Source organism: Bufo gargarizans, chromosome 3 (assembly GCF_014858855.1).
Source record: "Bufo gargarizans isolate SCDJY-AF-19 chromosome 3, ASM1485885v1, whole genome shotgun sequence".
Classification (NCBI taxonomy): Eukaryota; Metazoa; Chordata; class Amphibia; order Anura; family Bufonidae; genus Bufo; species Bufo gargarizans.
In genome coordinates this window covers 281,509,875-281,523,627 of record NC_058082.1, presented here as the reverse complement: position 1 = coordinate 281,523,627, position 13,753 = coordinate 281,509,875, and the positions used below count along the sequence as shown (strand labels likewise).

General features: G+C 42.6%; 1 protein-coding gene across 2 annotated transcripts in view; it reads left to right on the top strand.

Annotated features, from left to right (window-relative positions):
* The window catches only part of LOC122931939 (ras GTPase-activating protein 4-like), a 173,178-nt gene that overhangs the window by 79,283 nt on the left and 80,142 nt on the right, over nucleotides 1-13,753 (top strand). For both annotated transcript variants that reach the window (XM_044286030.1, XM_044286031.1), the window contains exons 6-7: nucleotides 11,275-11,356; nucleotides 12,616-12,747. In XM_044286030.1, coding sequence (XP_044141965.1) covers nucleotides 11,275-11,356; nucleotides 12,616-12,747 — 214 coding nt within the window. The remainder of the gene's footprint in view (nucleotides 1-11,274; nucleotides 11,357-12,615; nucleotides 12,748-13,753) is intronic.

Here is a 13,753-nt window from a genome sequence, read left to right as displayed (position 1 = left end):
GAGTCACAGTGCATAGTACAGCCTCTAAATTATATAATTACAATTAAATACCACCGTGCAGCAGACAAACAGTACCTCCAAAGTATGGCCACACATTGTCACCACAAAGTGACTTAATTTTACCACCACACTGTTCCTGGATAAACAGTAAACAAAGACTAATTACTAGCAAACCATTTCTACACAGGCGCTATGCAGACCTGATGCAAATCCTGTGACTCTCTTCTGATTGGAGTTATTGACGTTTTCTTTTCTTCTCCATCAAGCCCAGACTTCCATGACCACGCATCACCACCCTTACACAGACATCCCATTTTAACAGCGCCACCATTATTAAAAAAACTGCCATGCCCATTATGAACGATTCGCTCAAGCCTACTCCCCGTGCGATAAAATGCCTTCTTAGTGCCTCTTAGTACCCCTTAAAAATGAAAATAACATTCCTGTAGCAGCAGCTATGCTTCAGGGACAGGGAAGCTCTTACTCCTGTTAGGTTCCCAGCCAATCAACAATGATGGCATAGCGACGCCCACCCTCAGCACTTGGTTAAGATTGAGATTGTGATGATATTCATATTCCTTTCTTTGCCCCGGCTACCAGGAATTTTGGTGCAGGTGAGCAGTGTGTCTCACACAAGTCACTCTGCTCGGGTTTCAATGGAGAGTGCGCAACAATTAAAAGAGGCACAAGGGAGCAGTTTTGGCCCCTTCCCCACATCTGGAGTATGTGTACATTAGATGTCAAGTCCTCAAAGATGTCGCCCACTCAGGGGTTCAGCGGGCACCATAGCCGGTAGGTGACTGCTGTATACAGGCAGCAACAGGTGGACCAGACCAGCGCCGCATAGAACGGTATTGGAGAAAGGAGTAAATAGATGATTTTTATTTTAAGCTATTGCTGGGCTTGTCCAAGATTTTTAATTATATAAAATTAAGTTTTTTCTTTCGGAAAGCTATAGGCGTATACTTGATTATTATTACAGGGTTTGTGCTAACTTTTAAACTTATCCCCCACCCATAGGATAGGGATAAGTATCTGAACTCTGGGACCTGCAACAATCAGGAGAACAGAACGGAGAAGCAGTCGAGCACAACCTCATCAACTGCTTAAGGGTGCATTCACATAACCGTATATGTATTTTGCGGTTTGCAAATGCGGATCCACAAAAAATATGGATGACATCCGTGTTTCATCCGGTTTTTTTTTGCGAATCCATTATAACAATGCCTATTCCTTTATGCAAAATGGACAAGAATAGGAAACGTTCTATCATTTTTGTGGAACTTCGGAACGGACATACGTAGTGCTGTCCGCATTTTCTGCGTACCCATTGAAATGAATGGGTCTGCATCTAATCTGCAAAAAATGTGGATTGGATGTGGACCAAAAATATGGCTGTGTGAATGGGGCCTAACAACCACCCACTGGGCTCCAGCGCTAAGAACCTGCTGTTAGTAACAGCCATTTCACAATCGGGGTCTGAGGAAGTGACGATCCCAGCTATTAATTATTTGATCATCGATGGTCCATGCTGTGACATTATCAAAGGTGACTCCCCCCTGGATCAGGTAACTGGTCCCCCAGTGACTTGATCGGAAACTAGGGGAGCAATCTGCCGTGAGGACCTATGAAGGACCCCAGGACTGTTCACTCCATGTTCTCTCCACTGTTGCCCTAACAGAAGCCTGTGTAATACTGATGCAGAGCATTATGTATTAGCATATAGAAATATGCTAATACATTATTAGTGTAATATAAAGTTGTAAAATAATAATCCCATAAAGGGATTGAAAACTTGTTGTAAATGTAATATGTATATGTGTGTGTGTGTGTGTGTGTGTATATATATATATATATACAGCACAGACCAAAAGTTTGGACACACCTTCTCATTCAAAGAGTTTTCTTTATTTTCATGACTATGAAAATTGTAGATTCACACTGAAGGCATCAAAACTATGAATTAACACATGTGGAATTATATACATAACAAAAAAGTGTGAAACAACTGAAAATATGTCATATTCTAGGTTCTTCAAAATAGCCACCTTTTGCTTTGATTGACTGCTTTGCACACTCTTGGCATTCTCTTGTTGAGCTTCAAGAGGTAGTCACATGAAATGGTTTTCACTTCACAGGTGTGCCCTGTCAGGTTTAATAAGTGGGATTTCTTGCCTTATAAATGGGGTTGGGACCATCAGTTGCATTGTGGAGAAGTCAGGTGGATACACAGCTGATAGTCCTACTGAATAGACTGTTTAGAATTTGTATTATGGCAAGAAAAAAAGCAGCTAAGTAAAGAAAAACGAGGGGCCATCATTACTTTAAGAAATTAAGGTCAGTCAGTCCGAAAAATTGGGAAAACTTTGAAAGTGTCCCCAAGTGCAGTCACAAAAACCATCAAGCACTACAAAGAAACTGGCTCACATGCGGACCGCCCCAGGAAAGGAAGACCAAGAGTCACCTCTGCTGCGGAGGATAAGTTCATCTGAGTCACCAGCCTCAGAAATCGCAGGTTAACAGCAGCTCAGATTAGAGACCAGGTCAATGCCACACAGAGTTCTAGCAGCAGACACATCTCTAGAACAACTGCTAAGAGGAGACTGCGTGAATCAGGCCTTCATGGTAGAATATCTGCTAGGAAACCACTGCTAAGGACAGGCAACAAGCAGAAGAGACTTGTTTGGGATAAAGAACACAAGGAATGGACATTAGACCAGTGGAAATCTGTGCTTTTGTCTGATGAGTCCAAATTTGAGATCTTTGGTTCCAACCACTGTGTCTTTGTGTGACGCAGAAAAGGTGAGCGGATGGACTCTACATGCCTGGTTCCCACCATGAAGCATGGAGGAGGTGTGATGGTGTGGGGGTGCTTTGCTGGTGACACTGTTGGGGATTTATTCAAAATTGAAGGCATACTGAACCAGCATGAACCAGCATGACCTGGCCTCCACAGTCACCGGACCTGAACCCAATCGAGATGGTTTGGGGTGAGCTGGACCGCAGAGTGAAGGCAAAAGGGCCAACAAGTGCTAAGCATCTCTGGGAACTCCTTCAAGACTGTTGGAAGACCATTTCAGGTACCTACCTCTTGAAGCTCATCAAGAGAATGCCAAGAGTGTGCAAAGCAGTAATCAAAGCAAAAGGTGGCTACTTTGAAGAACCTAGAATATGACATATTTTCAGTTGTTTCACACTTTTTTGTTATGTATATAATTCCACATGTGTTAATTCATAGTTTTGATGCCTTCAGTGTGAATCTACAATTTTCATAGTCATGAAAATAAAGAAAACTCTTTGAATGAGAAGGTGTGTCCAAACTTTTGGTCTGTACTGTATGTATTTATTAATTTTTTTTTATTGCACTTCCCAAAAATATTAGAGTAACTAAACTTTTTATTAACTTTTTGGTAAAGTATCCTAAATGCCCTAATAGTACTTATTATTATTTTATTTTTTTATTCTTTATTTAAGTGTATTTACAGATACAATTAAAGGTTACAACATGTTAATCTTCAGGTAACAGGATAGATGTGTTGGCGCTGGCCAACGGTAAGTCATAAACAAAGCATTTACATCCTGTGATCAAAGTCTAAATGTATTCAAGGTATGACAACCATCTGACTAAAGGACTTATATGAGAAAGAAGTGAAGCCACTCTGAGCGGCACGATACATTAGAACTTAATCCAACTCAAATAAAAGGAAGTAAAGGGGAAGGGGGGGAATCACAGTATAGACTAAACAAACCGAGGGGAATAACAAGACTAACACACAAAAGGAAAGGTAGGTCACATAAGGTAGGGGAAGACAGCAATAGGATGGAGCAAGTAACAGGAGTAGAGACAACCTCTTCAGGTCAATAAGGATTGGTATTCCGAGGAGTCCTGGAAGGTAAACCAAGAAGTCCAGGCAGTAACAAAAGCCTTATGGTTATTCTTCATAAATATCGTTAGTTCCTCCATTCTCTGGATCTCTTCCACTTTCTGAACCCAAAGCTCAGTGGATGGTGTAACGGGCAATTTCCATTTAGCTGGGATGCAGGACCTGGCTGCAATAACCAAGTGGCGCAAGCAGGACCGGTGAAGCAAACTCAAAGGTAAGGCTACTTTCACACTAGCGGCAGGATGGATCTGACAGGCTGTTCTCCCTGTCTGATCCGTCCTGCCACTATTTCATTGTGCCTCCGGACTGCCGTTCCGTCCCCATTGACTATAATGGGCACAGGGGACGGAGCTCCAGCGCAGTACGGCAGTGCACAGCGAGAGGCCTCTGGACTAAAAGTACTGCATGTCCAACTTTTTAGTCCGGCGGCCTCTCACTGCACACTGCCATGATGCGCCGGAGCTCCGCCCCCCGTCCCTATTATAGTCAATGGGGACGGAGCGGCAGTCTGGCAGCATGGCGAAATAGCGGCAGGACGGATCCGACAGGGTGAACAGCCTGTCGGATCCGTCCTGCCTTTAGTGTGAAAGTACCCTAAGTCCAAAAGAAATAATAAAAAGCCGATAAACGCTTTTTCAAATGGCGTAAGGGACCTATGAAGGCCCGGGGAGGAGGGGATAGAGGAAAGGAAATTATGTAGTTGCCTGGATCTCCATGGCCCGAGGGCACAGGGGTCAGAAAACCCCAACAGTTCAGCATATGTGAACCACAGTCCGGAGGTTCTAAAGAAAGGTACTCAACACCTACAACTCAATCGCCACTGTATGAAGGGGCCCCCAGAACAACCTGCTGGGAAGTCTGGGTGTCCCAGGATAGGAAACATTGGGGAAGTTGTTGGGGAGATCATGGGGACGTGTTGATATTTGTGGAATTGAAGTAAGGTTGGCCCAATGATAGGGTGAGTGGAAAGTGTAGTAGGGGTTTTTCTCCCAGTCCACGGCAGGAGAGCCAGAGGGGTCTGGGAAGAGTTGTTCAGTGGAGACCCATTGTTTAAAGTGGTTGTCCGGGTTCAGAGCTGAACCCGGACATACCCTTTTTTTCACCCAGACAGCCCCCCTGAGGATAGCATCGGAGCATCTCCTGCTCCGATGCACTCCCGTGCCCTGCGCTAAATCGCAAAGGGCATGGGCTTTTTTGTTTTCAATAACACACTGCCAGTGTGTTCGGTGATGTCTCCGGCTCTGATGAGCAGGCTTTAGCTCTGCCCTAGCCGTTTTACTGGCTAGGGCAGAGCTAAATCCCGCCCATCAGTGCCGGTGACGTCACCGGGGTTCCTGTCAGCCCCATGGAGAGCCCCGGTATGTCACCGGAACTCCTAAAAATGCCTTTGCCCTGCGCAATTTAGCGCAGGGCAAAGGAGAGCATCGGAGCATGAACTGCTCCGATGCTTATTTCAGGGAGACTGCTGGGGTGAAAATGGAGGGATGTCCGGGTTCAGCTCTGAACCCGGACAATCCCTTTAAATGGAGCATGTCGGCATTAGTCTACCACCCGTTGGAGCATAGAAGCAACGTAATATTTCCATAGATCAGGTATTCCTAATCCTACCTTGTCCCTTGTAACATGGAGCAAGGATCTGGTCAGTCTCGGGTTCCTCCCAGCCCAAATGAATTTGAAAAGGTTACGATGTACAGTATCAAAGAAACTAGCTGGGACGTGAATGGGGAGAGTCCGAAAGAGGTATAACAGACGCGGAAGAACATTCATTTTGAAGATAATTTTTTGGGGGATGAGATGACGGTTTGATTGGTACTATTATAGGGTGCATATGACTTTTTGATCACTTGCTATTACACTTTTTGTGATTTAAAGTGACAAAAAATAGCTTTTTTGACACTGTTTAAATTTTTTACGGTGGTTATTTTATTACTATTTTTGGGGGTATACTCCTTTTTGATCGCTTGGTGTTGCACTTTTAGTGATGTAAGGTGACACAAAAATTGTTTATTTAGCACAGTTTTTATTTTATTTATTTGACGGTGTTCACCTGAGGTGTTAGGTCAATTTTATTTATTTTTTACTTTTTATTTTTCTTTGCTTTATTTTTTGTCCCACTCTGGGACTTCAACTTTTGGGGGTCTGATCCCCTTTACAATGCATGACAATACTTATGTTTTGGCTGTTAGTGTATTACACTGTAATACACTTACAGCCTGCTTGCCTGTGAGATCCAGGGAGCTGGATCTCACAGGCTCTCCCGGAAGGCAACGGCGATGCCTAAGGAAGGCATCGTGCTGTCTTACATACCATCGGGTCCCTGTCACAGCAGCACAGGGACCCGATGGACACCCTACACACTTCTGAAGCCTGCACGTGCCGTGGTCCGCGCTGACCGCAGCCGTGCAGGGGTTACTGCGCGGCATCGGTGATTTCACCAATGCCGGCGCATACAGCAGAGGTCCGGCTATCAGTGACTGCCAGACCCTTGCCGCGGAGCGGACGGGCGCAGCTCCTGCACCTGACCGATCAGTGTGCCGTACATGTATGGCGCAGGTCGTTAAGGGGTTAAAGTAATAATGAGACGTTCTTCAGGTGACACACTCCGCTGCATGTTGGTGTCCTGGAAAGTCAAGGCAGGCCATAACTCTCCCAACAGCCGATCGAAGGTAGCCCCCGACGTGGCAATAATTAAAGAACTTCACAGGGTGCGCACGGAGGTCAGAGTACAAACCAACAAATTGCCCTTTGCTGGCCCTCTGCGAAACAATAGGATGCACCCACATGCGCTTCCTCCGCTGTTCCTCCTCTATCATTTCTGGCCGCTCGCCAAAACAGCGGAAGACCGTGGGGACCTGATGGCTGCTTTCTTCCTGCATAGACATCGCACGTGCCGCGGTCAGTGCTGACCGTGGCTGTGCAGGGGTTAATGCGCCGGCATCAGTGATTTCATCGATGATGGCGCATGCGGCAGGAGTCCGGCTATCAGTGACTACCGGACCCCTGCCGCTGATCGGGCGGGCGCAGCTCCTGCACCTGCCCGATCACCATGACGTACATGTACTTCTCTGGTCCTTAAGTCACGGCCAGAGATGACGTACATGTACTTTATGGGTCCTAAGGGGTTAAAGGGGTTATCCCATGATTAATGTAAAAAATGAAAATCAGACATCATATAGTACATGACAATCTCTTTCTAACAAATCTAGAACCAACCCTGTACCTCACATGGATCCAGACATCCGCCCATTCATTGCGCTGCTAGATTTATATCAAGCTGACAGCTCAAGGGGAGTGTCTTTTTTATGCATTTAAGGGGCGTGTCCATGCTCTTCCTATCACAGCTCAGGAGGCAGTTGAAGGATGAAACTGAGCATGTGCGGCCTTCTCAGTGAGCCGGACAAAGAAATAATGGAAAAAAAAACAGCAGGTGGCGCTATACTGATATATTTTATTGAATAACTCAGTAACTATAATACATTTTTAATTACATGAAATTACAAAAGTATTCAGATACAAGTGCTGGTTTAAAAACTGTAGAATTTTTTTTTGTGGGACAACCCCTTTAAGGCCTTTTCAGGCCTGGTCATTAGGGCATAATGTGCATCCCCTTTAATGTAAATCAGTTGCGTTGTGCTGATTTATCTTCTCTCCTCAATATTATATTTGCTATAAACCAAAAGTATTGCAGACACACAGCCTAAGTGGCCGTAGGTCTAGGCAGATGGATTACTAGGTTTGGCAGATAGGGTTTTGCAGGATTGGCCATTTTGAAGTGAAATATCTGTTTTGCAAGTTGTTCATTAAATACATTCATTTTCTTGATCATTGAGTGGGTTTGCAATAGAACAAAAAATGCTACTCCAAACTGAAATATACATTAAATAATTTAGAAAATACATGTGGCTCAAGCAAGATGGTATAATACTTCTGAGGGGGAATTTATTAGCATGAGGCAAGTTATTACAGCCGCTGGCTGCTCTACCAAGCAGGAAGCATACATAGTTTATTATCTCAATACGTAATTATCAGCCAAAGAGGAAAAAAATGATTTGCTATAAGATAATTTCATGCTAACATTTTCGCCCTACTACATCAAATTCAGTAAGTAGCACTTAAAGGAGTGAGTCATGTAACAACCAGCAAATTGTGATGTTTAGGCAGAGCTCTTCTTGCATCCATAAAGGGCTGGGAGCCATGCTGTATATAAAATATATCGTGCCACATGTGTGGACCCTATACCCACTTGCAATCTATGACGCTTGTATGGGATCTTTCTGTGACATTGGGAACAGTGGATGTGTTGTTTCCTTTGTGACCTAGAAAATAAGATTATATCATTTTGCGAAGCACTCCCAAGGGAGCATTTAATTAATCAGGCCATCATTGCACGGAGGTCACCTTAGACGAAATGTCAGGGAACACAATGAAGACAAGTCAGAGCAGACCTTTAATACCATTTAATACCCCAGTGAATTACATCAACGTTTATCTTCCTAAAAGCTATCAGATGTTACTGTTACACAATTTCCATTATGTTGTAACTATTTAGTTGCATACTGATGTGTAGAATGATTTTCCTTATGGCTGGTACATGCCAGGCCTCTCTGATAAACTAATGGGGTCATTTATCAAACTGGTGGAAAGTAGAACTGGCTTAGTTGCCCATAGCAACCAGATTCCACCTTTCATTTTTGACAACTCCTTTGGAAAATGAAAGGTGGAATGTGATTGGTTGCTATGGGCAACTAAGCCAGCTCTACTTTACACCAGTTTGATAAATGATTACATACATCTGCAGAACATTACTTAAAGCCTAATTGGCTTGCTTGGACTCCATGTCCTGAATCTAGAGGTAAAATAGTATTTTACATGAATTAATTATATTTAGTTGCAAACTCCATCTCATTAAAACTCATTACGTGTAAGACATATACGGTATTACAGATTGCTGCTTGGCCCCATACTGTATTTTAGTTTTTATTTTAACAATTTTAACTAGCACCTAAAATATTAAAGGTCTTGATGACCTATCCTAAGGATATGTTATCAATATCTGTTTGTTGGAGTCTGACACCCAGCACCCCTGGAAATCAGCTGTTTGAAGCGGCCACTGTGGTCTCTTTCTAGGCCGGTGACATCACATTCATTGGCCACATGGGCCATATGCATCTCTTTCCCATTCAAGTGAATGGGCTTGTGCTGCAATGCTGAGGATAGCTACTATAGAATGCATAATGAAAAGAAAGAACATCCCTCTGCACAAGGAACCAACCAGGTGCGTATGTCGTATCTTCGGAAATATTTATTGCAAACTCATGGGCAACATTGGGCAATATTTATGGGCAACATTGTTCACCTGATGAAGGGGAATTTGTCCCCGAAACGCGTAGTGAGTTTGCAATAAATATTTCCGAAGATACGACATATGCACCTGGTTGGTTCCTTGTGCCGAGGGATGTTCTTTCTTTTCATTTCACATTAATCCTCCGTGTGGGCCCAGGCATGCTCATCTGAGGACATCTGCATCTGTGGCTGCATACCTTCCTACCTATTGGGGATTGGTTATATCCCCGACACGTCTACATTAGTGTTGTGCCTACATTTGCACAACCGTTCAAAGTGAGCCTCCGATATTGGAGTTAATTTTCATTTTCCAAACGTTTTCACCATATGGTGCGCCCTGTGTTTTTTTGTTTTCTGTGTATGCAGTGAATTTCACGCCTATCCAATTGGCTATACAATGCATGGCACTATGCCTGCCATGGTGTGAGGAGGCCTCTTCAAACATCTGATCTGCTCGGGTGCCAGGAGTCAGATGAGGCTAGGTCATCAATATTGTACTTCCGGAAAACCCCTTTTATGTAAAGGGGATCTGTTAACCACCCCAAAACTAACATAACAGCTTTATAGGTGAAATTCAGAACATCGTTCTCCAGCTGTAAACCTGTACGTGGTTCGTGCACTGAAGCACTCACTCTAGCCAATGTCCACCTATTCTCTTTGAGGACTATTTGCCAACATAGTAACTTTATATGAGAGTGTGGATCAGGGATAATACTCATATAGCATGTAAGGCCATAGGTTCATACAGAGATCTCTCACATTATCTGGTTATACCCAGGACTGTGTCAACAACAAGGGGACATCCTCTGCGTCTAGAGGAAAGATAGAAGAGGATTCTTTACGGTAAGAGGAGTGATACTATGGAACTCTCTGCCTGAGGAGGTGGTGATGGTGAGTTCACTAAAAGAGTTCAAGAGGGGCCCGGATGTATTTCTGGAGTGTAATAATATTACAGGCTATAGTTTACTACAATTCTGGAAATGGATTGTTGATCTGGGGAATTATTGTTATTACCAGATTGAAATCAGGAAGGATTTTCTCAAGGTTTAGGAAAATTGGTTATTTCCTCATGGGGGACCTTGTGGTTATTCTCATGGACCTTGTGTCAGCATTGCAGGATAATAGCTGAGAAGGATAGATGCATGTCATTTTACCTTAAACCCTCTCATATTCTGTGTAATTATGACTGCATAAATTGGCACGAGTTATAATGGTGGAGCAGAAGATTACACAGAATGAAAGTCTGTTCCTGACATGTGAATCAGGTTGTTTCCCAGCCTCTGCATTCAGATAAATGGAACAGACACCAACATTTCTGCAACAGATCTGTCACATGTGAATTTACCCTAAGCTTAATCCTTGAAAAGGTGCAGGCCTCATGCACACGACTGTTGTGTGTTTTGCGCTCCGCAAACTGCTGATCCGCAAAACACAAATACCGTCCGTGTGCGTTCCACAGTTTGCGGAACGGCACGGACAGTCTTTAATATAACTGCCTATTCTTGTCCTTAAAGCGCAAACAAGAATAGGAAAGTTTTTTTTTTTTTTTTTTTCCGGGGGTACGGAACGGAGCAACGGAGTGCTGTCCGCAGTTTTGGCGACTCGCATGCGGACCAAAACAACGGCCATGTGCATGAGGCCTTATAGGAAAGTAAAAAGGACTGTAAACTGCAGCTTATGCTCTCAGGAAAATACAAAAAGGTTTTGATCATTTTGAATGGGGCAGAGGAGACATTACTCTTGTACTAATAAAATGTATTTGTGTGACTGTTCTGCCAACTTTTGCATAGTTATATCCAGTATTATTACTTTGTTTTTTACAACCTAACCTCCATCTTCTTGTACCATCCGTAAGAGCAGCCTCCATACTATTCATACATAAAAGGCAGTGTTCATGTTTTATCACTGCATAGGAATTTACTGATGCTATGTATTTCCGAAAACCATAATTTAGGCAAACAGTATTCTCAATAGCTTTATCAAAATAATTCTAAAATGGCAATGTGCATATTGTTAATAAACACTCATTTTTTTATTTGCCTTGCAGAGATTTAGCAAGAAAAGATCGCAATGGAGCTTCAGACCCCTTTGTCAGAGTGCAGTACAACGGCAAAGTACAAGACAGCATGGTACATAGTACACGCTTATTTGTTGTGTTTGTATCTGCTCTTTTGGCCAGGCTACTAACCCACATAACATCACAGAAATTTGGAAAATTGAATGCTTATTCCCATCTGGACATTTATAACATATCCTCCATGACATATTCTATTGAATGTGGAGGTAGCCAAACATGCACTCTCTATTCACTTATAATGAGAGATAAAAAATGATGAGATTAAGGGCACTTGGATATGTACAAAACTCCCATAGAAGAGAATGGAGAGAGCACAACCACCTTTTCATTCAGCGCGGCTCAACTTATATCCTGTGGATATGCCATAAATGTCCAGATGGGAATAGCTTCCTAAGGAAAGGTGGGTATAATATATCCTGCTTTGAAGTAGCCTGAAACTGACCTACCATTCCGTCTGTTCCTCTCCCATGCAGACCTGCTGCTATATGTAAGCAACAACTCATACATCCAGTGTGCAATAATATGATTTCAAATACCATATTATCCAGAGGACCAGACTTTGACACTATAATTGGTTGCAGGCATCCAGCAGAAGGCAACCCTATTTGAAGCTGACTTTAGAGCCAGTCACTAGGCTCATTTCTCATGGATTGATCCACATTGATAATATCTCCTGGGTGTACAATAGTAACAAAAAGGTGCTAAATGTAATAAAAAAGGATAGGCCTTAAGAGGAACCCAAGTGCAAAACTGTACAATGATTGGATCAAGGTTATTGATTTTTTTGGTTTCTTCTTAGGCCGTTTACATAAATCTCTATGCATACGTTTGTGTCTCTTTGGAATAAGAGCAATAAAATCTAAGCATGGTTACACAGTGACTGTTTGTGAGGACATCTGTGTCCATCATATAAATGTAATAAAAAAAAAAAAGAATTTATTTTATATTTACTCCTACGTTATTTATATAAGTAATGTTGCAAATGTTCTTGTAAATGAAGGATTAATGTTTAGTGGCTAAAGAGAAGATAAAAATAGGAAACAGTTATTGATCCACAGGATTTAATCACCGGTATGCTCCATGTAATTATTTTTATTGGAGCATAATATGATATTGATTCAAGATGAAGCTAAATACCGATAAACTCCCTAAAGAGTATTTGTCGTAATAGTGAATCATTAAGAAGTCCATAGAAGAAATGCATCACATGTCTTTAGACCTGATTCACCAGGAATAATTATTGCATTATTATTCCTTTTTGTTATTCCAACACATGAATTCCTTGAAATTCATGAAATCTTTTTTTCATAGGTTGTGAAGAAGTCGTGCTATCCCCGATGGAACGAAGTGTTTGAGTTTGATTTGGATGACTCTTTCAATGAAAAGTTAATGATAGAGGTTTGGGACTGGGACCTTGTCAGTAAGAATGATTTTCTTGGAAAGGTAAGACAGATAAAATGCACTGTGGACTAAATAATAAATCTTTCTGCTTGTCCCTACACCACATTTCATTTGTTAGAGCAGTACTTTATGTTCCCTAGCTGCCTTACCTATGGTAACCGAGCATGGGAAGCTACAACCATTGTCAACCATTCTGGAGAGTTATTTGTAGAGCTTTGGGATTTATTTGTAGTTATTGAGCATTGCTTTCACACCGTAGCAGCTATTTGCTGTGTGCACTGGGAAAACTCCTGCTGCATATGCCAAAGTTATGTATAAGCCCCTATTCACCTGATGGCGGAGAAGAGAGTGTCCTTTTGGCTCCGTCAGGTTGGTATACTTGGGTAAACACATGCTTCTTGTTGAGCTGACACATCTGGTGGTGGTGGTGGTGGTGGTGGTGGTGGAGAGACTGCTGCACCGTTCAGTGTGCCAATATTTATTAAACATTCTCCCATTGTCTTTTATGGTCCATAATTGTTAAGCACGTAGTCCTGGACTTTAAAGCTTTTCATCTAGCAGAAGAAAATTGAATGCCACACTGGACACAATGTTTCCACTAGGCACAGCACTCAATTAAAGCTGCAACATGAACAAAGGCAGTGGCCCCCAGGGATCATTTATTTTAGCATTGCAGAACTGTTGAGTCTTAACAGAACCAGATCAATTTAGCTCTGCCAGTGTGTAGTGTTACCAGTGTACAGGTAAAAGAAAAGGTATCCCACGGCGCAAAAACCACCCAAGAGTTGGAGTGATAAGGGTTAATTATTTAATTAAGCAAGTGGTACAACGCGTTTCGGGGTTTAACCCCTTCTTCAGGTACAATAGGCAATAGGGGACTCCGTGTTACCAGTGTAGGCTGTTTTCTCCTGAAACTGAGGTTAATATGGATGCCCCAGTTACAGGGGAAAAACTACATCATAATGAAAAAAACTGTGTGAATGTCTCAAAAGTCTTTCATGACCCCTTCATGGACATGAACACCTTCATGGACATTAACATATTAAAA